The 26,516-nt window shown below is 44.8% G+C and overlaps 2 protein-coding genes across 3 annotated transcripts in view; one reads left to right on the top strand and one right to left on the bottom strand.

Annotated features, from left to right (window-relative positions):
* rflnb (refilin B) overlaps nucleotides 1-11,732 on the top strand; it is a 28,391-nt gene extending 16,659 nt beyond the window's left edge. Inside the window, exons 2-3 of the mRNA XM_070858062.1 lie at nucleotides 7,279-7,388; nucleotides 9,522-11,732. Of these exons, the coding sequence (XP_070714163.1) occupies nucleotides 7,279-7,388; nucleotides 9,522-9,852 (441 nt within the window). The 3' untranslated portion in view covers nucleotides 9,853-11,732. The remainder of the gene's footprint in view (nucleotides 1-7,278; nucleotides 7,389-9,521) is intronic.
* A 4,716-nt stretch (nucleotides 11,733-16,448) lies between these two features.
* Nucleotides 16,449-26,500, bottom strand: liat1 (ligand of ATE1). 2 transcript variants are annotated; one of them, XM_070857047.1, is made up of 2 exons: nucleotides 25,316-26,500; nucleotides 16,449-21,526 (listed from the first exon to the last, which is right to left on the bottom strand). In XM_070857047.1, the coding sequence occupies exons 1-2, from the start codon at nucleotides 25,482-25,484 to the stop codon at nucleotides 21,105-21,107; spliced, it is 591 nt and encodes a 196-aa protein (XP_070713148.1). In that variant the 5' UTR covers nucleotides 25,485-26,500; the 3' UTR covers nucleotides 16,449-21,104. The 2 variants fall into 2 exon arrangements, 1 of the variants encoding a protein (XP_070713148.1); XR_011587242.1 differs by having other exon boundaries at nucleotides 21,436-22,583; nucleotides 25,316-25,404.
* Nucleotides 26,501-26,516: the final 16 nt, after the last annotated feature.

Here is a 26,516-nt window from a genome sequence, read left to right as displayed (position 1 = left end):
TGTAGTGCATAGGCACCAACTGTGCTGTGCCATGGAGCCATACAATATGGGAGCATTTTCCTCATTCTTCCCCCAAGACAGTTTACCCAGAGGAGGGCTTTTTGTAGAGACCAGGCCCGGCTATTTCTCCCACCAAGAATGAAAACCAGAGAGCGAGTCACCCTGGGTAGCGACTGGTTTCAGGAAAGCTTCAGTTAGGAACAGGGCAAGGTTTGTAAACTGGAGAGAAAATAAGTTTAAATCCAAGCATTCTACAGAAACTTGCGCTGCAGTGATCATGGGGGAAGTTGAACTGGTGTGTCTGTATGTAAAATGGGCTTGAGCTGATAATTGTGACACTAACAGAAATTTATATGCAAGACTATGTGGTCAAAGGAAGAGATGTCCCACAATTTCCTGACATCTTGGATCATTTCATGCATTAAAGAAAGAAAGTCGAATTTATACAGTGTCTTTCACAACCACCGGAGATCTCAAAGCGCTTTACAGCCAATGAAGTACTTTAAGTGTAGTCACTGTTGTAATGTGGCAAAGGCAGCAGCCAATTTGCACACAGCAAGCTCTCTCAAACAGCAATGTGATAATGACCAGATAATCTGTTTTTAATGTTGATTGAGTGTTAAATATTGGCCAGGACATTGGAGATAACCCCCCCGCTCTTCTTCAAAATAGTGCCATGGGATCTTTTACGTCCACCTGAGAGTAGACGGGTCCTCGGTTTAACGGCACCTCCGACAATGCAGCACTCCCTTAGAACTGCAGTGGGAGTGTCAGCCTAGATTTATGTGCTCCAGTCTCGAGTGGAACTTGAACCCATAACCTTCTGACTCGGAGGTGAGGATGTGCTATCCACTGAGCCACGGCCCACAATTTCCTGACATCTTGCATCATTTCATGTCGGAAAACCAACAGCTGTCCCTGTCTCTACCCTCTCTCTCCCTCAGTTCACAGCATGGGTTGCAAGGATTGGGACTCCACTAGCCTATGTAAATTCCATTCCAATTGTTGTCCAAGAGCTCTTCACAGAATGAACATGAGTCCTAGAACTTCGTTTCACCAGTTTGAATGTTTCCTCCATCACCCTCTCCTCCTCTTCCCCCATTATAGCACTGTACCTTGAAGTAGTGTTCTGGCTTTTCCATTCTGTTTAGTCTTTTCTATAAACTACTTGAGCTGCCGTCTCCTCTCATGATTGAAGAGCGTGCGTGTCAGAATTGTAACTCTTTACATATGCAGGTATGTTGGAATGTGATGGGAAACTGCATCGTTGGTGCTGAAACTGGAAGCAGTTCTGGCAGAAAGTCCACTTCAGTTCCGTTTAGCTGTTTACTTTTTATTCAAAAGTATTTGGAAAATACACTTTTTATTCTAGTTTATATTTTTATTTTTCTCTCCCTTCACACACTTTCTCCGTGCCCCCCTGCCCGCCCAAAAAGTGTAAACTCATACTAGAATATATAGCAAGAAGTCTTGCTACAACAGTACAGGGCGTGGTGAGACCACACCTAGAGCACTGCGTACAGTTCTGATCTCCTTATTTAAGGAGGGATCTACTTGCATTGGCGGCAGCTCAGAGAAGAGTCACGAGGTTGATTTCAGAGATGAAGGGGTTGACTTATGAGGAAAGGTGGAGCAGGTTGGGCCTATATGCATTGGAGCTTAGAAGAATGAGAGGTGATCTTAAAACATAAGCTTCTGAGGGGACTTGACCGGGTAGATGTTGAGGATGTTTCCCCTTGTGGGGGAATCGAGAACTATGGGGGGGGGGGCGGCGTAGTTTTAGAATAAGGGGTCGCCCATTTAAGACGGAGATGAGGAAGGATTTCTTCGAGGGTCGTGAATCTTTGGATTTCTCTACCCCAGAGAGTTGCGGAGGTTGGGTCTGAATATATTCAAGGCAGAGATAGACAGATTTTTGAACTGCAGGGGAGTCGAGGGTTATGGGAGCGGGCAGGAAAGTGGAGTTGAGGCCAACATCAGATCTTATTGAATGGCGGAGCAGGCTCGAGGGGCCAAATGGCCTACTCCTGCTCCTATTTCTTATGGGCACTCTGCCCAGGTAGTCACTTTTCGTGTTTCCACCTGAACAATGTGTGATGGCAGACTACTGGAAGGCATCACATGAGCCCCATCGTGTCCTTATCTGATGTATGTGTGGATTTTCCCCTCGAATCCGGGTCATTTAATGGGTTTCATCGGACAGCGATCAAGAGGGGAAGCTTTGGCTGACTTTCTTGGCCCAAAGGATGGTGAGACCAAACCCCATTTCATGTTTGAAGGGGGGAAAAAAGCACCCTTGTTGTTTAATCCCAGACTCCCAGCAACAGCCAGCAGCGAAGTGGATCCCCGTGGAGCATATGCTACATGGCTGGCTGACAGCTCTGCAGATAGATAAATACCGGAGATCAGTAATTAAGGGGCATTCGAGGATAGCTGTGTTTTTTTTGTCTTTGGAAAATGCTTTTGAATTAAAGATAATTGTACATTGTCAGTGAATGAATACAGAGGGGATGGGATGGAAAATTACATAGAACTGGGTAATTATCTGGCGCATTATCTTCTCAGCCAAAGCTTAAGAGTGAACCTGTTTTGTGTAATCAATTAGTGTTTAATTGCGAATACAATAGATTGATGTTTTTACAGCCTGTGACAATTAGAATGGCTGAAAATGTGTCTTTGGCACTAATTGGCCAATCTCCTTCAAAACAAGGGAACGGCAAGCATTGGAAATGGAACAAGGAACGGCTGTTTGGCACATCAGTCCTGCTCCTTTGGCAGATTAGTACAATCTACCCATTGTGGATTTGAACATGCGTATTTAATTACCTAGTGCAGGGATGCCCAAGCTTTTGAAAATGTGGGGCTGGATACTTCTGACAAACGGGGTTGGGGGGGCTGAATGATGATTCAAACTCGGGAAACCACAATCTCCATACACATTGAGACCCCCCTTAGAGAGGGAAAAAAGCAAGACTGTCCATAACCAGTAAACGCCAGACCCCTCCCCATACACATTCAAACCCTCGCACCCAACTGCTTCCACCTCTCCCCTCCAAAGGCCTCACTTCCCTCCAGCCTCGACTCCGTGGGTAGCACCCTCGCCTCCGAGTCAGAAGGTTCAAGTCCCACACCAGCGACATGAGCACAAAAATCTAGGCTGACACTCCAGTCGTAGGCAGTCCCTTGGAATCGCTTCCACTCTTAAAAATGAGTCCTTGGGTGGCTGAACAGTCCAATACGAGAACCACAGTCCCTGTCACGGGTGGGACAGATAGTCGTTGAGGGTAAGGGAGGGTGGGACAGGTTTGTTGCGCTTGATTTCTGCATGCTCGCGGCGATAAGACTTGAGATGCTCGGCGCCCTCCCGGACGCACTTCCTCCACTTAGGGCAGTCTTTGGCCAGGGACACTCTGGTGTCGGTGGGGATGTTGCACTTTTTCAAAGAGGCTTTCAGCGTGTCCCTCAACATTTCCTCTCTTTCTCCTCCTCCCCCCCCCCAACCCCTGCCCTTGGCTCGTTTGCCGTGAAGGAGTTCTGAGTAGAGCGCTTGCTTTGGGAGTCTTGTGTCTGGCATGCGAACGATGTGGCCTGCCCAGCGGAGCTGATCAAGTGTGGCCAGTGCTTCAATACTGGGACTGTTGGCCTGGTCGAGGACGCTAATGTTGGTGCGTCTGTCTTCCCAGGGGATTTGTAGGATCTTGCGGAGGCAGCGTTGGTGGTATTTCTCCAGCGACTTGAGGTGTCTACTGTCCATGACACTCCAGTGCAGTGCTGAGGGAGTGCTGTACTGACGAAGGTGCCGTCTTTCAGATGAGACGTTCAACCGAGGCCCCCGCCTGCCCACTCCGATGGATGTAAAAGATCCCATGGCACTATTTCGAAGAACAGCAGTGGAGTTATCCTCAACATCACAAATTATCTGGTCATGATCACATTGCTGTTAGTGGGAGCTTGCAATGTGCAAACTGGTTGTCGCCTTTCCTACATTACAGCAGTGGCTACACTCCAAAAAGTACTTCATTGGCTGTAAAAGCGTTATATAAATGCGCATCTTATTCCCCTGCTGTTTGAAAACTTCAGTCTCGACCCCGTAAACCTTCTGGGCTGGAGGATTGGTGCAGAAGTCTGCTTCCCTGATTGGTGGGTTTAAATCAATCTGAGGGGGGAGGGAGGAGCCTTTTCTTGCCCTCCAATCCTGGGAGGTTTAAAAGGGCTGCAGCTCATCCAGTGGAATGGAACCCAGTCCGGCACATTTACAACAGCCACACTGCCCCTGGGCCTGTAGGAAGTCCAGACCTTGGCAACATTCGATCAGAGAGGATTCAGTTGCCAGGGCCAGCTGAGCTAGTACTGAAATCTGCACACTCATCCGAATAAACGGTTCCAAATTCCAGCATACCCAACATAAACAGGATGTTAAAAGAGTAACAAGCCCTCGGCCATCCTCAGCGAGGACCCAGTGTTAGTGCTCGTACTGTTCATCCTGCGTCGGGCCCCTCGTTCTCCCATGATGAGCACACACAGGACGGTTTTAACTCCCAGTGAAACGAACTGTGGTTGAAGTAGGTTTTGTGTACTTAATAGCCAAAGAATTTCAAGGAGATTGTCTGCCAGATTTGGCCCTGTGTTGGACACTTCCGAGCTAACACTTCTGCAAAATTTATCTCGCATCCCAAGATAGTTAAATAAAAGTTTACAACATCAGTCTGTATTTAAATCCCTGGTAAAACCTAGCCGCCTACTTGTCACCATTCTGATGACAGATTATTGTATTGGATATACGGCACAGAAACAGGCCATTCGGCCCAACCAGTCCATGCCAGCGTTTATGCTCCACTCGAGCCTCCTCCCGTCTTTCCTCATCTAACTCTATCAGCATAATCCTCTGTTTCCTTCTCCCTCATATACTTGTCTAGCCTCCCCTTAAACGCATCGATACTATTCGCTTCAACCACTCCCTGGTAGCGAGTTCCACATTCTCACCACTCTTTGGGTAAAGAAGTTTCTTCTGAATTCCCCATTTGATTTCTTGGTGACTATTTTATATTGATGGCCTCTAGTTATGCTCTTCCCCACAAGTGGAAACACTCTGTATCCACTCTTAATTTTAAAGACCTCTGTTAGGTCACCCCTGAGCCACCTTTTTTCAAGAGAAAGGAGACCCAGCCTGTTCATCCTTTCCTGATATGTATACCCTCGCATTTCTGGTATCATCCTTGTAAATCTTCTCTGCACCTTCTCCAGTGCGCGCCTCTCATGTTATACTATGGCGACCAGAACTGTACGCAATACTCAAGTGTGGTCTAACCAAGATACAGGTTTAGCATAACTTCCCTACTTTTCAATTCTATACCTCCTAGAATAATCCCTAATGCTTGGTTTGCTTTTTTTTTTTTAACGGCCTTGCTAACCTGTATCGCAGGTTATTTGTGATTGTGTGTTTATATTCCGAGATCCCTTTGTTCCTCTACCCCACCGAATCTCGCACCCTTCATGTTTCAACCTGAAATGCTAACTCTGTTTCTCTCCCCACAGATGCTACCTGATCTGAGTGTTCCCAGCATTTTCTGTTTTTAATTCCAGCATCCGCAGTATTTTGCTTTTTGCAGATGCTGTTTGTAGTCTCAGCTGCATTTGGTCACCTCTGTCTAATGTTATTCCATTGCTAACCAGATGTTTGAAATGTTTGGCTTTGCCCTGAGGTGGTTAATTGATCCAGTTTTACTGGGTTCCATGTGGCAATATCACATTGGTGCAGTGGAGTGAGGCATTGCGAGATTTTAAAATGTACTTGAATGCTCTGCTGGTTCAGCAGGCTGGTGCCATTAAAGGGAGCAGTGTGTGGCAGCTCGGCGTGGTCCCGGCCTGCAAGACAATCAGCAGGTCGGAGCTGTTGGAGGGAGCAGCGTGCGGCGGTATACCACTGCAGGGAGCAGCGCGTGCTGCTGCAGGAGGGCGACGGCTGCAGAGCCAGGTCCCTGATTGCAGTGCGGGGCAGGCACAGCAGGAGGGGCGAAGGAGCGGCAAGAGTTTGTAGATGGAAGTGACCGGGACCCGCTAGGTCCGGGCAGCAGAGCTGGTCTCCAGTCGTCTTGGGTAATCCTTGCCACTGGACCAAGACCTAGCTCTGTCAAGCCCGTGTGGTGGCTGATATGCAATGACCATCACACGTTAAAATCCATGCACAGGCATCTTCCACCCTTCAAGATGTAGTTCGGGACCTGGAATATTAGGTTCTTCATTGAAACACCTGTGAACTCATCCCTTTTTGGCGTGGAAGTGAGTCATCTTCGTTTCGAGGGACTGCCTATGATGATGGTTCAGCTGGAGAACTGCAGAGATGGGCTCCTATTGACTGGGTTGTACTCCTCCTTGCCATTCCCATTTGTTAATGCATTGTCCATTTAGAAGGCGGGTAATGTTGGCTGGTCACACAGTTCCTCTCCCTCAGTAAGGTAACACTCCAGTTCCAATTTCTATTCTCAAGACAGCAACCGCTACTAATGTTTTGATGCCGTCATGTGGCCTAGCTGGAAAAAAAGACTATTTGCTTCTGAAGGGAGGTGACTATGATCTGAAAGGCAGCTCCTCCATTGTCTTACTGCACCACCAAACCTTGAATCACGGTTCAGTGAAATTGTGATTCTTCCCACCCCCACCCCCCAGACAGACCTTGAATTGGGGTTTGCTGCTTTTTGTGACACGCAAAGCAATTTTGTTTGTCTGCAACCTGCTCGGGATTGTTGCTGGAACTGTGGGTCACGGGGCTGCATTGTCCATATTGATTCCTGGGATCAGAGGGTTGTCTTATGAGGAGAGATTGAGTCTATACTCTCTGGAGTTTAGAAGAATGCGAGGTGATCTCATTGAAATGTATATAATTCTGAGGGGGGTTGACAGGATAGATGCTGAAGGGTTGTTTGCTCTGGTTGGGGAGAGTCTAGAACTAGGGAGCATAGTCTCGGGATAAGTGGTTGGCAATTTAAGACTGAGATGAGGAAGAATTTCTTCAGAGGGTTGTGAATCTTTGGAATTCTCTACCCCAAAGGGTTCTTAATGCTGAATCATTGAGTATATTCAAGGCTGAGATAGATAGATTTTTGGACTCTAGGGGAATCGAGGGATATGGGAATCAGGCAGGAAAGTAGAGTTAAAGTCGGAGATCACCCATGGTGGAACAGGCTCGAGGGGCCGAATGGCCTACTCCTGCTCCTAATTCTTATGTTCTTCTATTTAACTCTCGGAAGATTTCATCTTTCCCTGTTTTATTTGTTGCAGGACACTCTGATTACTTCCCCTTTCGTAATCACGGGCTTTGGGCCAAGGCTGCATCCGCTGTCGTTTGGAGAAGGTGTTGAAGTAGACCCTTTGCCACCCAAGGAGATCAGGTAAATAACGGGACACCTCTGTCGGAGCTGCAGGATGTTTTTGTTTTCTGGTCTCTGTTGATACGGGAGAGGTTTTTTGTAATTAGGAAATGGAATGCTCACCTTTCTCCCGCTCCTGAGGCTTTATGGAAAATCCACGTTGGGGTGTTGTAGTTTGGACTGAATAAACTTGACTAGATGAAGGGACCAAGTGTAATGTCGCCAAGTTTGCTGATGATACAAAGATGGGTCGGAAAGTAAGTTGTGAGGAGGACACAAAATCTGCAAAGGGATATAGATAGACTAAGTGAGTGGACAAAAAATTGGCAGATGGAGTATAATGTGGGAAAATGTGAGGTTATCCACTTTGGCAGAAATAATAGAAAAGCAAATTATAATTTTAATTGAGAAAAATTGCAAAGTGCTGCAGTACAGCGGGACCTGGGGGTCCTTGTGCATGAAACAGGAAAAAGTAAGTATGCAGGTACAGCAAGTAATCAGGAAGGCAAATGGAATGTTGGCCTTTATTGCAAGGGGGTAGAGTATAAAAGCAGAGAAGTCATGCTACAACTGTAGAGGGTATTGGTGAGGCCACACCTAGAGTACTGCGTACAGTTTTGGTCTCCATATTTAAGGAAGGATATACTTGCATTGGAGGCTGTTCAGAGACCGTTCACCTAGGTTGATTCCAGAGATGAAGGGGTTGACTTATGAAGGTAGGTTGGGCCTATACTCATTGGAGTTTAGAAGAATGAGAGGTGATCTTCTTGAAACTTAAAACATAATGAGGGGGCTCGACAAGGTGGATGCAGAGAGGATATTTGCACTCGTAGGGGAAACTAGAATAAGGGGGCGTCCATTTAAAACTAAGATGAGAAGTTTCTTCTCGGAGGGTTGTAAGTCTATGGAACTCTCTGCCCTGGAGAGCTGTGTAGGTTGGGTCATTGAATATATTTAACGCGCAGAAAGACAGATTTTTGAGGGAATAAAAAGTTATGGGGCGTGGGAAGGGAAGTGGAGCTGAGTCCATGATCAGATCAGCCATGATCTTATTGAATGATCTTATTGAATAGCAGGCTCGAGGGGCCAAATGGCCGACTCCTGCTCCTATTTCTTATGACTGCTACCAACGAACCAGAAGCGGTCTGCACATGCACGCTGCCGATTCGTTTCAGGAGCAGGTTTGTTTTATAAAAAAAATAATTAAAAGCCAGGAAGGGAGATGGGTTGTTGAGAGCCTGGAAAAATTTTAAAACCCGGGAAGGGAGCAGGCTGGTTAGAAAGCTGGAGCACTTCTCATTTTAAAATTTAGGACCTGACAGTTATGCGCAGAATGCTTTCGGTTCGTTGGCAGGAGCCACTTCATAAACCAAATGGGACTGGCTACGTAACTCACCGACTGTGTATCCCATTTCTACACTATACCTGGCGTTACAAATTTTACAATATCTAGTTTCTCGATTATTCTCTCCATAAGCAGATCCTGCATCCCTTGCAATCGGGAGTTCCTGTGTTGCCCAATATCTAGAATAAAATATGCCGCACTCTCTGTTAGTAAGCTAAATATAACCCTTCTGACCAAGGCTGCCTCTGGATCTGGTTGGCTCTGTTTTAAAAGGATTAATGGGTTTCTTGCTGTGTTTCCCTTCCCAGGTCTCCGTCAACTGACTCAGACAATGTGATCCCTCTTTTGTTGCTTAGCTGGCCAATAAGCCAGCGGCTTGACCTCTAACCCTGGCCATCTGGAGGTTTGCAATGGCAAGCTATGTACTATCCCCCTAGTGCATTGGTACAGCGACAAGCTGAACCACCCACTTACTGTCGTGTTTTTTTTTATAAAAACACGAGGGGAAAAATACTACTAGAGAGATTATTGGACAGCATTGATTCAGAACTGGATTCTGGCTTTGGTTGCCCGGTGCTGAGTTCCCAGTCGCAACTGCCACCTGGGTGACTCGTGCCTGTAGACACGCACTCCTCCTCCTCCTCCTCCTCCTGTTGCAGCAGCTGATTTGAGGAGAGCAGTGGTAGAAGCAGCCTAGCCACCCTCCTCTAGGCCACGGTCCAGTGTGAGACTCCCATGTTTAGGCGCACTGCCCATAAAGGGAAAAATGAGCGTTTTTGAATAAAGGGCCTCTTGTCTGTGTGCTCCAGGTACACCACCTCGGTGAAGTATGACTCGGACCGGCACTACATCAGCAACGTGCTCCTGCATCACACACTGGGCATCGGATCCTGCAGCCAGACCGTCGTCTGCGTCCCCAACTGCACGTGGCGGAATTACAAGACGGAGCTGAAATTTGAGCCGCAACGCAAACCGCTGCGATTCCTCAGCACCGTCATCGTGTACCCGAAGTACGCAAAGACTGTCTACACCACCACCGTGGATTACAACTGCAGGAAAGCGACGCGGAAATTTTTGTCCAGCGTGGAACTTGAAGCCGCAGAGTACAGTAGCAGTGAATTGGTCTCGAATGGCCAGTGACTTAAAATAACACATACTGTGTTTTATTTCTCTCCAAAGAAGGATTTTTTTTTTTGTTTTGAATCCAGTCATTCTTAAGACTGTTCCAAAATTGCTTCTAAACCGTGGTGGCTTCTGAACCTGTTCAATACTGCATTTCTTTTGCTCCTTGCAACATAGTCTACATCGTGTTTTTCTTTTTAACCGCACAATAAAGTTTAGGAATTTCTTTTAGAGATTTTAATTGCCATTAACGTGTATAAGGCAGGAATAGATCAAGGAAGTGAAACCCAAGGAACCAGTTCCGATTTTTAAAAAAAATTGTTATAACGTGCACGGACCGGTGCTGGGTTTTCAAGGTGCAAGGTATCAGCCTGTCGTCTGTCCACTGGGAGCCCGGGTTACAGGCCTTGCGTGAACGGACGCGTCGTCCTACAAAGTACAGAACGTCGGCAAGCTTGGCTGTGCCTGGGCCATGACCAGCATACACAGAGCCTGGAGCTGAGTGTAGCAGAATGCCTTGTTCTGACTTTGGGCATGGGACTGGGTGCCTGGGCAAAAGACTAAAAAAAAAACACGTGACTCCAATGCATGCATCAAAAATTCTTTGTTCTAGACATTACATGAAAATAATTTAGCACAACCGACATCATTATTTCTTTTGCATTTAATACCTGGGTCAAGTAATGGTGAAAGCGCCGTGTTTGAAACACTGAGGAATTCAGTGGAAGCACCGTCTGCAATGGAGGGTTTGGAATAAGTAAGCCTGAGGCTTGAGGTTTGTCGGCCTGGATTTCTCCTCCATCACGACAAACCGAACAATTGCTACTAGATTTTAATGTGGGCTGTTCTGGGGTGTCTTAACATGGTCCCTGGCTTGCACTGTAACTTGAGTAAGAGCCTATGCTGTGTGTATGATGTACACATATGTAACCACATACTTGCTGAAATATTGCTGTAGGCCTTGGCTCCGTCTGAGGAGGAATTCCATTCTGACCCAACGGAAATGAGGTGCAGTGAGACTTATTTTTCAAATGTACTACTTGCCTGTTGAAAGGTAACATTACCCCACACCTGGTTGCTGAAAACAATTTAATTTGCCTTATTATAAGGGGTTATTATCCATTCCTTGGGAAACATTATCAGAGTTGGCGCCACCTCAGTTAACCGAAACCAGCTGTTCACAGGTGTGAAAACTGCATGGGTGTTGCATGATTAAAATGAGTTATTCTCCTGATAGAACTGTGAGTGGAGTAACGTGATGGATATAGTTGAGGGAGGCCATGCAGGAAGATTATACAGTTTCGGTCCTTGCCCCCACCCCCAAATCATGACATCTAGCTTGTTCCTTGAATGATTGCACGAGTCTTGTCTACACTACCCTACCTGCATCTGTTCATTCATGGATTCAGCACTGTTTTGTGACTAACATCCTGATGTGCCTAAGTTTACCGTTCACCATTTTCAACCACTGTCCTCTTGGCCGATTCACGGTTTAGTTCCCTTGTGTATATAACTCAGTCACAGAGGCTTGATTTTGAGGAGTAAACCATCTGCTCCAATACTTTATATGAAACTCTTGTAGTTTAAAAAAAAAATAGTAATTATTTCAGGCAATTGGTCAGAAGTTGCTCTTAATGAGGCTGTAATCCAATTTTGAACTTTTTTTTTTAAACATACAAATTTGATTGCATTCACAGCCCATCTAATGCTACTGGAGTGAGTGGCAGATTGTGCAAGGTTGCATAGAAACATTGAAAGCCTGTTTTGGGTCTGATGGTGGTAAGATGGACTGCTCCTTTGAGACACATTAGCATTGAGGGAAAAGTGAATTAATGCCACCAAGTTGTGGCAGCTACATTTGGAGAATCCAGCATTTGCCACGATTCACAGCAAGCTTCTCTTGGGGGGGGGGGGGGGGCGGGTTGGGGGAGGGGTCAGCCACTTTAAAACTGTTCAAGCACTTGTTATATTTGGAAGGGTACTGGTGAAACTGCTTCCTAATTGTCTTTTTTTTTTCGAGGGGGTTAAAAAGACCAAAAGGAGGAAGGGAAGATTTCTCTTACTAAAGCACTTGTTTAGAATGTGGTTCAACAAATGTTTGCACAAATACCCCAGCTCAGCCCAAGCAGTTTTGAAATACTGTAGAGGTCTTGCATCCATTTTTTAATATATATATATATATATAGCTGGCTCAATAAATGTGGAATATTTTAATATATCTGTAGTTGTGTGATTATTAAGGTTACTGTGTTAATCAGATTGCCTGAAGCCATTGATGCTCTACGCTTTTAAAGGTAACTTTTCCAGGGCTTGGGATGGAGTCAAGCTTGATGTTGCCTCAAACTGGCACTGAAAAGGGGAATTTAACCCAGTTGAAGAGCATGATAAGATACGTACTAAGTGTAACCAACTGCAAGCGTTTCAAGTTTGCACACACAGTTGACTTGACAAATGTGGTGTTGCATACTGGATACCTGACTAGGCTTTGCCAGCATGATTTAAGTGGTGGAGCGTGGACGAGGGGGGAAAATACATGATCCCGGCAGTTTCATGAAATGTGACACTTGCCCTGAAATAGTTCGGATAATCCGTGAAACAGATCAGCTCTGCTGATGTACCTTTGGTAATTGAAATTGACTAAATTGCTCCAGTCTTAAAAGGGCATAGCCATTTGATTGAATTCAGTAGCCTCTGCCACATGCACAGTTGGGAACTGATGAGTTTTATTGAAACTGTCTTCTGGTTAAGGCAATATTTTCACCAAGTTAACAATTGGATTTTGGAGCAGCAGAAGTGGGTGCTGTTTTCAGACAAGCATAACATGAACTGCCTCAAGGTCTGTATGCAAACAGAATGAGGACAATGTACTCTCATCCCAGATAACACGGTGTAAATGGGCTATACAAATGTGAAGTGTTTTGTCACATACTCTTATCAATGGAGACCAAATGATTCCAAGGTTTCTCAATTGTATATGTAATGGTGCAAGAATAAGTGACCTCCACTGTATATAGGAATGACTTCCATTTAAAAATGTTTCTCAAGGTTACTAAAATCCAGTTTGACTTTTTTTTAAATAAAAGAAAAGTAATTTTGGAATTAAACAGACTTGCATTTCACCCAACCTCAGGACATCCAAATGTGCTTTACAGCCAATGAAGTACTTTTGAAGTGTAGTTACTGTTTTAATGTAGGAAACGTGGCACCCAATTTGCGCACAGCAAGCTCCCACAGACAGCAAGCTGGTCTCCAGTCGTCTTGGTTAATCCTTGCCACTGGACGAAGGCCAAGCCCATGTGGTGGCTGGTGTGCAATGGCCACAATACATTTTTTTTTTTAAAAATCCACGCACAGGCACCTTCCACCCTTCATGATGTAGTTCGGGACCTGGAATATCGGGTCCTTCATTGAAACATCTGTGAACTCATCCCTTTTGGTGAGGAAGCATGTCATCCTTGATACGAGGGACTGCCTGAAAGGAGAGAAGGACCAGATGTTCTGTTTAAGTGATGTTTATTGAGGGATAAATATTGGTCAGGACACCGGGGATCACTCCCCTGCTCTTCTTTGGAAAAAGTACTGTTGGATCATTTTACGTCCACCTGAGAGAGTAGCTGAGATCTCCGTTTTGACGGCACCCTGCCATTCCAGCACTCCCTCAGTACTGCACTGGAGTGTCCGCCTAGGTTTTGTGCTCAAGACTCTGGAGTGGGACTTGGACCCACAACCTTCTGACTCCGAGGCGAGATTACTGCCCAAAGGTGTGGGCCATAATGTGCTGGGGAATGGAATACCATTTACCATTCTGTATCCAATCTGTTGGAGCTGTTGTGAAGTGAAAAGCTCCCTGTATCCCACCAACGTGTCTCAACTCTATCTTTAAAAGAGCACTCCCTGGTGCACCAGTGTGCAAATTTCCTTTACGCAACTCAGCCATCCCTTTGGTCTTCGATGAAGATTGTCAATTTAGTGCCAATATTTGGCAGTTTTAGGCCACGGGCTATCTGGACTTGGCTCACTTTGGATCCCTGCACCAGGGAGAACATGCATTCCATCCATCTTCTGGACTGTGGCTTGGGACCCACCCTGGAGAGGACCTGATGCCAACCTACAGCACCAGCTATTTTGATTTTTCTGTGTGGAATTGCTTATTTATGATCTTTCTGCTGGGCAGGTGGGATGGGTTTGGGACATTCTGTATGCAGTTACTAGCTGCCTGCCAGGTTGCTCTATGTATGGCCAATGAAAGGTACAGTTTCACATGAAGGATATATGTCCAGCATCAGTCTTTCCTTCCTTCAGCTGTAGTACTGTCATGGTGAAGTGATCTACAGCAGCTAAGATCTGGCTGAGAATGGGCTAAACTTGGCTGCAGCATGCAGGTCAGAGTGGAAGGGGAGTGCAAAGTGAGTAAATGCAATGTTAGCATAGTAACTGCAATAATCTCGAGGAGCAGTGTTTTCAATAATGGACAGACCGAGGCTATGGGGAGTTGATGCATGTAAGTAGCCCATTGGTAATGCGTTTGCGCACTTGAATCCCTTCAATTGTGTGCTTGGGTCATGAGTGGTTCGTAAACCAATCTGTAGTTTAGTTATTTTGGATATTGCACATTCACCACTGGATATTGACATTTGTTATATATCCTATTTGAGACGTGTTCTAGGAACCTCGGCCTCTTTTCAGTAAAGATAACATTCTACCCCATTTTGAGCCTTGCACCATGGGTGCCAAGTCTAGAACCTCGCACCCCGTTGACCTGAAAGTGGGCACCAGAAGGTGCACAAGATCACTGTCCCTTCATCTGCTCTGCAGGGAAGTAGGTGGCACAGTTAAGATCAGAACTCTGAATGTGGACAATGCAGTGGCATTGTTTATTATGTCGATGATTGAATATAGTGTGATTTGATTTTATTCCAAATTAGTGAGCATCCACAAGTTTCCAGTTGATTCTTTATACTACAAGAACAACGTCCCGAATCCGGAATTCCGAAAACCAGAATTGTCCGAAAGGACTTTTTTTTTTGCAAAAGCGCTTTTCAGATCGAGTAGTCCGACGTGCGATCGATCCGAGCCTTGCCCAATGAACCTCGACCCCGCCCCGCCCCGACCCGCGCGCTGTTTTAATGTCTAACCCGAAATCTGGAAAAATACGAAAACCGGCATGGCCTCGGTCCCGAGGTTGCTGGATTCGGGACGTTGTACCAGTACTACCCTCCAGAGACCCGACTGCATGACAAATGTTTCACCGTCATGGAACAAGAAATAATGGGCCACCGACGTCTCTGGATGCCCCACGCCTGCCCGTGTGGGGAAACTTCTATAAGAGTCGACTCAGTCCTGTTCTCCAGCTTACCCTAACCTGACACACATTGAAGGTGGCGATTTGAAAGTGTGCTACACCCCACCCCTTTCTGTCAACACTACACGAATGTAGTTGTAGAATGGCTTCATTGTATTCCAGTTTGGATTAAGGGGAAAATACTATAAAAGCCATGTGCCAGAAATAGCATTCCAGAGCGCAAGGAATTTAAGAAAAAGGCTGAGGGGCTTGGTAAAGACTTTTTTGTTGCATTTTTCACTCCATTTCCTCCACTTTTTAATCCTAAAAGTTAAAGAAATAACTATATCTAAAGCACTACAGTCCTGTTCTTCATAGATTAGAGTTGATAATTGGAAAGTGAGTTCTTTCCTGCTGATTAGCTCTCCTGACTGCTTATTCTGCTACAATGTGTTCAATGATCTGTCACTTTTCTCTTGTGTAGCAGAACATTGTTTGGCCTGACATGGGTAGATTTTGTTGAATGAAAGCTTTCTTTCTTTTTTTTAAAAAAGGTTTTGTATTTGAAATACAGAGCTTTGTGATTTTGAAAAGATTGTGGATTATAAATAAATAAAGTTTTTAAAAAATGGCTTGCACTACAAATGTTACATTTTGCTGTATTAGGATTTTAATTATTTTAATATCTAATTTCCATCCATTTTGATGTACTTTACTGAAACGGGTGTCTGTTGGTGGTGTGCACTGCAGCACCAATACACTGTGCCACAACAGGGTAGGGTGTGGGCTTAAATCTGCAACACTGTACAGACTGTTCCAGATCTTGCCTGTGCCAAGAGAGAAGTCCTCAGAAGAGTTTAATAACACATGCAGGGAGTTAGTCAGGCAACAAATTAACGTCCGATCACTCTTGTAGACCCCAGGAGCCAGCAAATAATGCTGCCTGACCATAGGGGTAAGGGGAATGAGGAAATAAATGACAAAAATAGGGAAAATGGATACTAATTGAGGAATTGAACATTTACTCTCTCTGTTGGGTATAGTTTTGTCTTCACTATATTTGTATTGATGATGTCCCTCATCCCCTCCTTTTGAGCTGGTCCTGCGACATTAGTGCAACCTTTTCCTTCTCCCACATCACCCCAAGAGCTCTTACTGTAAAGCAGGATTGCTAATTTAGTGCCCCATTGAAATCCAGTGAAATAACACACTGCAAAAGCTTCCACTAAGCCAGGTTAATTTACTGCACGCACTTCAGCAGCAAGGAATACAGCCAAACGTCACTTTGAGAAATAAAAACTTTAATAAGTCAACAATCACTTGGTTCTGTGTACAACAAAGCAGTTAATTCCTGAGGAATAATTCATAAATGTACAATTTTAAAGCAAACAAGATCAACATGTATTTTTCTTTTGTAAACAAGCATCAAGTGCAGAAGACATGATTATGAACTAAATTGCATTGCAGTAAGGGGCTATATTTAATTCAAAATCTGAAGGAATAACATGAGAACGCCATCTTGGCACTCTTGGGAAAGAGATGGCTGTTTTCAATGATCTGTAATAGATTTCTATGGAAAGTAAAGATATATACACACTTAAAAGTTCTGCAAAGTTTTTATTTGGAGGGGGAGGATCTATATAGTAATGTGGTCCTGAGTTGGAGCTCTGTTGCTGCCCAATAATTCCACCTAACACAGTACATGATGATCTTCCTCTGGTGGTTTGCTGGACTATCAAGTCTCGCTGTTACTGTGATCTCTGCATAGATTTGGGATGACATTCACCTTCATTAATTTATAGAACATACAGAATTTTGCATATGTGTTATGTTCTATGATTAAAGAGCCCACAAAGCTTACCAACAATGGCGGACAGGTAAAGCCCCTCTGGTTTATCCAGTCTGTCCTGCACAATTGCAATACCATGTGTATCATAATATATACACTCCCCACCCCACCTGAATCCATGTGATCTCCTGGAAGAGGCGAAAAAACAGATTAAAAACTCATGCCAATTTGGGCCAAAAAAAATCTGGGAAATTCCTCTCTGACCTATCTAGGTGATCAAAACTAGTCCCTGAGATCACTCTGGCCCTGAATTCCCCGAACTACCTACCTTTTGTAAGAGATGATGTCCACCCCAAATAGAAACAGGTCCAGCTCTCAGTTGAAGCAATTCAGCGAATTAGCGTCAACTGCACGAGACGGCAGCCTGTTCCAGAGGTCCACTATTCTCTAGGTGCAGTACCTCCTGACATCAAACCTAGATTTAACCTTGTACAACTTAAATTTGTGACCCCTTGGTCCTCCCTAACCTATTTATTTGGAACAAACTGTCAGCTGGAACACAATCAATTCCCTCCATTATCTCTTAAACCTCCATCAGATCACCTCCAGGTCTATGCTTCTCTCAAGTATAGAGTCCCAACTATTTTAGCCTATCTTGATAACTAATATGCTTTAAACTGGGAATGAGTCCACTGGCCCTCCCCTGCACCCTTTCCAAAGCCTCAATATCACCGAGTCAACAACATAATTAATAAAGGTCTTGGTCAAATCAAGGAAAAATTGCTCCAATTGATCTCTCACCAAACACTGCAGGCCAACTAAAGGCTTGGAGTGAGTGCATTCGAAGAGATCTATGTGTAATCTATAGCAGTACATTGGGATATCCGGTGCTATCTGTTGAGGTAATCTATCCTTTTACTCAGTTTTTTTTTAGGGCTGACAATGAGTTGGTTCGACAGCAACACAATTATTCATATTTTCTCTTTTACCAAGCGGCAAAGCTGGGAGCTACAAGGTTTTAAAACCTAATGTATGCATGTTATACTCTGCTCATTAGGGCAGTTCTTTTCCCCCTTTTTCCCTAACTGTATGTCTCTACGCTGTGTGCAATGCGTGGCCAATGGTAAGGCAACCTAACCTGGTTGTGGCCTTCCAGTCACATTGAGACTGGTTGTTAGTTGGTGCGTCAGAAAAGCCGAGGGGCATCAATCAAACGCACGCAAAATGAAATAACTCTCACTGATATCTGTTGAATTTGAATGCAGGTGGTTGCTGATCCAGCCTGACTTACTCTGAGCTTGACAGCCTCCATTTGCTGGCTTGCCCAACCATCCAATGACAATACAACTTGTGTCTATATAGCACGTTTAACGTGGGAAAACGTTCAAAAGTGATTGACAGGAGAACAGACAAAAATTGACAGAAGGAGATATTAGGGCAGGTGACTAAAGGTTAGGTCAAAGAGGTAAGTTTTAAGGAGGGGCTTAAGGACATAAGAATTAGGAGCAGGAATGGCCATCCAGCCCCTCGAGCCTGTTCCACCATTCAATGAGATCATGGGTGATCTTCGACCTCAATTTCACTTTCCCGCCGGTCCCCATATCCCTTGATTCCCCTCGAGTCCAAAAGGAGAGGTGGAGAGACGGAAAGGTTTAGGAGGGGAATAGCAGAGCTTGGGGCCTAGATGGCTGAAGGTACGGTGGCCAATAGCGTGGTGAAGGAATGGGGATGCACAGGAGGCCAGAGTTGGAGGAATGCAGAGTTCTTGGACAGCTGAAGGGCTGGAGGAGGTTACAGAGATGGGGACAAGGCCATTGAGGGGTTTGAACATGAGGATGAGAATTTTAAAATTGAAGTGTTGGAGGACCGGGAGACAAATATAGGTTAGTGAGCAGAGATGATGGGTGAGCGGGACTTGGTGCAGGTTAAAATTTGGGCAGCAGAGGCTTGGAGGAAGTCAAGTTTATGGAGGGTGCCAGGAGAGCATTGCAACAATCGCATCTGGAAGTAACAAAAGCTTAGATGAGGGTTTCAGCAGTAGATAAGCTGTGACGGGGTGGAGATAGGTGATATTAGAGGTGGAGTAGGCGGTCTTGTGATGGAGGGGATATGGGGTCGGGAGCTCAGCTGAGGGTCAAGTAAGATGCCAAGGTTGTGAATAGTACCTATAGCTATAAAGTCCTTTCAATACTAATATTGCCCTTTCACTTGCTCTTTGAAGGCTAGTGCAGCTTTGGTTCTGAGCAGCATTCTGTGCCTTTTGCTGTTGTGATCAGGAGAAACAGCGCACAATGATGAGCGTGACATCAGATGATTGGGTGGGCTGGGAAACTCCTTTGCATCAGTTACATGGCCTGTATAAATGTAGTCTACAGTATTATTTTGAATCAATGGAGTCCCCGTGTATGACAGTATAAGTACAGAACTTGTGATAGTCCATGCCAACTGAACTATGGAACCTCAGTTGAGTCCTTCATTAACTGCACCAGAGGAGAAAGTGTAAAATCAGGAACTTTGGTGTATAGAATAGTTCACAAAACCCGACAGCAATTTCTTGTAAAACTAATTTGGCTGAGAGACATTTGCATAAATAACTTAAATTTAAATGTACAATAATTTTAAATTTGCGGCAAGTTTAAAGGCACAAATAGTGAAATGCATCGAAAAGGAAAATCTCCAGATTTTTTTCCTGTATATTTTCATTTGATATCTTTGCAATGTTAAAAAAAAATTTTTTTTGAATGAAACATTTTTGCATTTAACATCAGTGCCAATCTTCTCTTTGTCTGGGAACACTGCAGCCCATTCTTATGCTGGAAGTATAGGAAGCATTTTGAATGTGGGGGTTTCCACAAAGACAAGACTGAGGCTGAATCTAAAAATCTGCTGTGCAAGAAGGCAGGATCGTCAACGGCTTGAACTATTCCTGCTGGGAGTGCAGCCTTACTTGCTTCAGCTAAATAAAAATCACTGCAATAATTTGCGGTAAATTCTAACCATGGCAAAAAGAAAAGCTTTGTGGTTTTTCCCAGTGGGACTAAGTCATCACCTTTAACCCACTGGAAGAGAAAATGGTGTTTTGGATGCACCAAACATGCTCTGTGGGTCAGTGCAACATCACAGAATTCTTCCCTTGTATTCTGAGTAAATATCACCAGCTGGTAGATTTATCAGTTGCTAAAGGTGTATCAATGAAATTGGTCACCGTTTCAGTATTAAATCGATCACGTGCCATCTGAGAGGGCAGGAAGGGTGACCCAGTTCAGGATACTGTCAATGCCACACCTGGAATGGCCACTCATGGTTGTAGGGGAGAAGCCCCTTCCCCCAAAAAAACAAGGGGGCACTTGAAAAGTTTTTGGAGTGTGCCCCCCCCCGCCCTTTAATCAGGGGGCACTTGATTATTAGTTTACAACAAAATAGTTGTAGGGGAGCAGCCAGAGCTGGCTGGCTCAACAGTATGATTTGTCATCCCCATGGAGCCCTTGCTTAACCTCCACTGGGCTGCTCGCCCCATTTGAGAGAAATTGCAGGAGTGGACTGCATTTTACTCCACCGTAAAATCAAACTTGTCACCATTTTATAACATCTCTCACCAAAGAACAGGACATCATGGCAAGAAAGAGGACATTGGCCTCCCAGGTTATAAATTACACACTTGAAAATCTGTTCAAACAGCTCAACAAGGTTTGTTTGGTCTGAATTTACATGAGGGAAAAAAACAATTAGCCTGAGCACTCGTAGGTTTAAGTACCAACCGTTTTACCCGAGTGCTAATAATAATTGGAATACAACCAGTGTGGTCATTTTAGATGCAAGGATCTCTGTTATTTCCCCCCAAAAAGGAAACGCAATCGGATTCAAACCTCTTAGTTTCTTCTTCACTCGGATTAAACATTCTTGGGATGACAGAGTGTTGCAGTGCCTATCCAAATTGCCTCAAATGAGTAAAAAAGTGCACAAGTCAACATTCTGAAACCAAAAATGAAGGGGGTTTGAAACAAGGTGGCCTTCCTGTGTCCTGGTTGGTTCAATTTATGGTTTTCTTTTGGCGTGTTTGAAAAAAACCAACAAAAGGGGAATTGGAACCACATTCACATTTGTATTTGTAGATTTATAACCACATAGTGGGATTGGAGGGGTACGGACTGAGACTTCTGGCTCAAGCATTTGAGATGGCCAGCTGTGAACTTTGTTACTTCAGGACCCTTGGCCGACAAAGTAAGAGTTGGAGTGATCCTGTGAGGCGACTTGCTGGTACGTTTTACTGGTGATGATATGTGGATTCTCCTTGTGAGAGTGGCAGAATTGAATGTCCTTGCGCGCGCTCTTCTGGGCAGCCAGGTACCTCCGCTGCCGATTTAGTTTGTAAAGTTTGATCCTCTCGTCTTCCGCCACGGGATCTTCAAGAACTCCATCCCACCGCAGAGTCTCATTTATTGAGGTAGCAAGCTGGTCGACAGAGTAGAAGGAGGGGAGGCCTGTCTCCCGATCTCCATCGGGGTCACCGCTGACATCCCTAGGGTTCGGACATTGCTTGGCGTCCCCTTGACTAACTGACGTTTCTATGCTTGGAGATGCAGAATGAGCATGGCGTTTGCTGCTTTTCCCAAGTTTGTGAGCTGGAGAGACGGGAAATGTTAGGAGCTGGAGAGCAATGACTAATTATAAAGAGACAGCATATTTGAGCAGTTTGGTCATGTTTTTCAGGTAGGTTACTAGAAGCAGGTTCCAGCCACTCAGACTACTGTGATCAGGAGGCATTGATGTGTGCCCCCTGTTGGTTTAGGGTGAAGATTCATTATCATTAAAAGAAATAGGATTTTATTACAATATCACTGTCCCTTCATTTAATTTTTCGTCAGGCATGGAGAGACTGCTCTCGTGGGGCTGTGATATGGAGTGGTATATCGGCTCAACAATTTACACTGGTTTAACATTTAGGTTCTGCTCAGTGAATGCTTGTGTGCCATGACTGACATCAGGAAATAGGTATGTAGGGAATCACTGGATGAACCTGCATTTTGTTCAAACACTTCTGAGTGCATTAATGAGGTTGCACCATTGTGCTGCCATTTTATCTCATTAACTCCAATCATCTCCCTCATTTCTCTCCAGATTATGCAAACTCCTTACATCTGTTCTAAATCCCGATGAGAAAGTAAACGAGCACCCTGCTCTGGGCGTCTGCTCATGCCCTTCTGAATTATTTGAGATAAGGTGCTTCAGGAATGGCAAATTCCACCTCCCTTATGGGCAGCTGATCGTGTCCCCAGGTTGCTCCACTCAAGTCATGAACGTCCTGCCACAGGGAAATTGCAGGGGATGACCCATATCCTAACATTTCACTGTGCGGGCCAGGAATGCATAACATACTAGAACAGCAAACGTGTATAGAATATAAAATGCTATCAAAATTGGAAGTGAGTGAACAGCTAAAATTCAATCCTGCGGTTCCGCTGACATTTACAAACCATTTCTGCCTGTGATGCCGTGTGAACCCTGTGTTTCTGCAAATGTCTTGCATCATTCCCAGGTGCCTATTTATTCCGTAACATAGTAAGGGGCTACATCGCGTTTACATCAGGATTAGTCATTACCCGTCCAGGCAACAGGACTCGGATTCTGCTCGATTACAATTTGTAATCACAGGATGCCATCTACTGGAATCCATGGAATCTGCAATAAAATAATTCCTATTATAATCAGCACCAGCGCCCACTAACCACAAGAATGTGGCTGAATTCCGAATATTATATACCTTGCCATGTGGGTGTGCTGCTTTCAGTATTCAGCAACAAGGAGCAAATAACATTTGATTAAGGAGTTTGCATCGATCCAGAATGGATCTGAGTTCTGCAGGGCTTTGGAGAACTTTCCACAGCGCAAAATGGTTAGCTGGAATCTTGTTGAAATAAATAAAAGTTTATATATATATGCGCTGCCATTATCCCATTTCTCTGTGGAAAGCTGTACAATGCACAGGGCAGGTAAATCATCTTTAAATGAACACATTTGGAGCTGCCTGAGCTTTGTATTAATTGTTCTTTTGCCCAGTACCATAAAGATAGATGCACAAAAGTGAATGGGGTTTACAGTTGTTCATCGGTTTGCAACTTGAAATACAATTCAAATATATTTATTGCCGCAACACCCAGCAACAGTGGCTCAAGCTTTACTGTGGGGTTGACTGCAGACAGAAAATCATACCATACAGTTGCTAAATACCAGACCTCTGTGGTTACGGAGGACGTGAAGGCTACAGAAGAGATTTACTTGAATGGTTCCAGGAGTGAGGGGTTACAGTTACGTGGATAGATTGGAGAAACTGGAGTTGTTCTCCTTAGAGCAGTGAAGGCTAACAGGAGATTTGATGGAGATGTTTACGGCCATGAAGGGTTTAGATAGAGTAAATAAAGAGAAACTGTTTCCAATGGCTGAAGGGATGTTAACCAGAGGCACAGATTTCATAGAGTCATAGAATAGAATCATAGAATGGTTACAGTACAGAAGGCGGCCATTTGGTCCGTTGAGCCTCTGCCGACTCTCACCTAGTCCCACTCCCCTGCCCGTTCACCGTAGCCCTGCAATTTTTTTTCCTTCAGGTACTTATCCAACTCCCTTCTGAATGATAAGATTGAGTCTGCCTCCACCACTCTTTCAGGCAGTATATTCCAGATCCCAATCACTCGCTGTATAAAAAAAGTCTTTTCTTACATCGCCTTTGGTTCTTTTGCCAATCACCTTAAATCTGTGTCCTCTGGTTCTCGACCCTTCTGCTAATGGGAACAGTTTCTCTCTATCTACTCAGTCCAGACCCCTCGTGATTTTGAACACCTCTATCAAATCTCCTCTCAACCTTCTCTGCTCCAAGGAAAACAACCCCGGCTTCTCCAGTCTATCAACGTAACTGAAGTCCCTCGTTCCTGGAATCATTCTCGTAAACCTTTTCTGCACCTTCTCTTATGCCTTCACATCCTTCCTAAAGTGCGGTGCCCAGAATTGGACACAATACTCCAGTTGGGGGTGAACCAGTGTTTTATACAGCTTCATAATTTCCACTCTTTTGTGCTCTATATACCTATTTAAGGTGATATTTAAGGAACCGCCCTAAGTGGAGGAAGTGCATCCGGGAGGGCGCTGAGCGCCTCGAGTCTCATCGCCGAGAGCATGCACAAGACAAGTGCAGGCAGCGGAAAGAATGTTCGGCAAACCTGTCCCACCCACCTTTCCCCTCAACGGCTGTCTGTTCCACCTGTGGCTCTCATATTGGACCGTTCAGCCACTTAAGGACTCATTCTAAGAGTGGAAGCAAGTCTTCCTCGATTCCGAAGGACTGCCTATGATGATGATTGGCAAAGGAACCAGCGGCGACATGAGGAAAGACGTTTTTACGCAGAGTGGTTAGGATTTGGAATGCACTGCCTGATAGGATGGTGAAAACAGATTCAATAGTAACCTTCGAAAGGGAATAGGATAAATATGTGAAGGAGAAAAAAATTGCAGGGACATGGGAATTGAGCAGGTTTGACTGGATTGCTCTTTGAAAGAGCTGGTACAGACCCGACGAGCCGAATGGCCTCCTTCTGTGCTGAACTATTCTATGATTCCAAGATACAGAGCTTCTACCAGGGGTAGAGTAAAGCTGTGTCGCTTGCAGTTTCTATTTAGGTCATTATAACATTACGAGAATATGGACGGAATTAGAGCAAACAACCACATCGGTGAGATACAAGAAGCCAAACCTGAAACACAAATAGAAAAACTGAAGGCATACAGCAGGTCTGTTGGTGCCCAAGGGGAGGAGAGATGGGGTGGTACTTTGTGTGGGTGGTAGCTCTCCATCAGAACACAGTGCTGACATGCAGGGAAGCGGTGCCCTCCCTGGTTACCTGCACCGTATTATTTTAAGGCTTAGAGACCCACTCTGTTCTTTGCCAGAATCTTCTCTTTTTCATTTCAAACCTTTTCCAAGTTTTCCATCTCTCCCATTTTCTTACCATTTCTTTCAGCTTTCCACTACCCAGCTATTCACCTGTTCTTTCTTTCTGTCTTTAATTTTGTCACTGCTTCTTTCCATTACATGCCTGAGTTAATCTGTTATATCATCCAACTGATCATTCCACTGGTACTTCCTCTCTGTGTTTGTTTTTTATACCCCCCCTCTTTCTGATGCTATTAATATACTTGTATATTCATGAAGAAGTGTACAAGTCCAAAATGCCAATGGTTTGCTCTCCCCACAGGTGCTGACTGACCAGTCTTTTCTGTTTTTGTTACAGCCTTCTGTGGTTGGCTGTTTTAAAGACAGGATATAACTTGCAGGGCTGTAAATGCCGTTTATATTTTGTGAGTGTATTTTACACATTTTGATTTTAATAATCCAGGTACAAATGTTAAATTTGCCCTACCCAAAACAGTCTCATCTGAAGTTGATGGCGTACTTGAAGAGGTATTTCTTGTCTTACAGGATTTCCTCTTCTCCTTGTCTCTCTTTTTCTTAATTTTCTTCTTTTCTGCTGTTTCAGCAGTCAGATTTGTGGTTGACTTCGCCTTATGTTTGCTGGCTGGTATTTCCATCGTTAACTATTGGCCTCTCTCAGTCCACACCTTAGCACGAGATTTTTGGAACGTGTATAATTTCCCCCCTCCTTTTTGGTTTAAAGTTTTACCAGGGAATCTTTTGTTTCGTGTTCCAGTAACAACGAACGTCTTCTGAAAGGCAGGGATTTTCAAAAGAATATTTCGATGCACAGTGCTCCTGAAAGGATTCTTGCAGCAGGTTTTGAAGGAGAGTGCGAAGCAATTTTCAGTGCTTTTTTCCTCCACCTGTCCTGGATTCAGATCTGTAGTCTTTTCCCCAATTTCTTCGGGGGAGGAGGAGGGGGGGGGGGCGGGTGGCACTTTCGATTATGTTTAATAGAATATAATCTTCGTTTATATATATAGCTTGCTGTATGCTTTGAAACAGTTGCTCTTCACCCACAGCCAACAGACCAGCCTGTAACTCATGCTTATTCTGCTTGTCTCCTGTTTAATTATTTCTTTTCTCCTTTATTTCTTTTTCTTCTTCTCGCAGCCTGGTTTATGAATTAAGTTATTTCTCTCTCTCTCTGTGTGTTTCCTGACTCAGCTCCAGGCTGTTGTGTGTTGGAGGCACTGCTTCATTGACCCATTACCATGGCGACGCCTTTCGCCTGCCCTTCGCGCCCGCGACACATCCGCCTCGAAATGTAGTTCCCATTAAAAAAAAAAAAATCAACAAGAAGAACCAAAGAACCGGATTCAAAATATATCATCAAGGTGATTTCACCTCACCATTTTCCGACACATTTTGTGTCCCGCGCCCGGTCATTTTCAGCCCGATCACCGATCCGCCGTATCTCTGCGCGCCCGCACACCGGCTTATGCTGCGGCTGTGGGCTCAGCAATACCCGGCGGAGCGGCTGTGCTGGTCTCCATTCGAAAGGTTTACGGCTGCCGTCCCGCTCCGCGATCCGCAGGGACCCACTGATCCATGCAGTTCCATCTGGGGATCGATTTAAGCGCGACTGTTTAAGGGAGGGGGGGGGCGTTAAACTTTAAAGCGGAACCGATCTTCGGCGCGGAGGC

The sequence above is a fragment of the Pristiophorus japonicus genome, chromosome 16, assembly GCF_044704955.1.
Source record: "Pristiophorus japonicus isolate sPriJap1 chromosome 16, sPriJap1.hap1, whole genome shotgun sequence".
NCBI lineage: Eukaryota > Metazoa > Chordata > Chondrichthyes > Pristiophoridae > Pristiophorus > Pristiophorus japonicus.
The sequence above is the reverse complement of the archived record's forward strand: the minus strand, read 5'-3'. Positions and strand labels throughout refer to the sequence as shown.

What these genes read in the sequence shown, in the direction of transcription:
- liat1 (XM_070857047.1), bottom strand. Translation starts at nt 25,484, where the DNA reads ATGGAAATACCAGCCAGCAAACATAAGGCGAAGTCAACCACAAATCTG. An exon ending in TTCAGATGAGACTGTTTTGG is followed by an intron (nt 21,527 to 25,315) that starts GTAGGGCAAATT and finishes CCGTCTCTCCAG; the next exon opens with CTCACAAACTTGGGAAAAGC.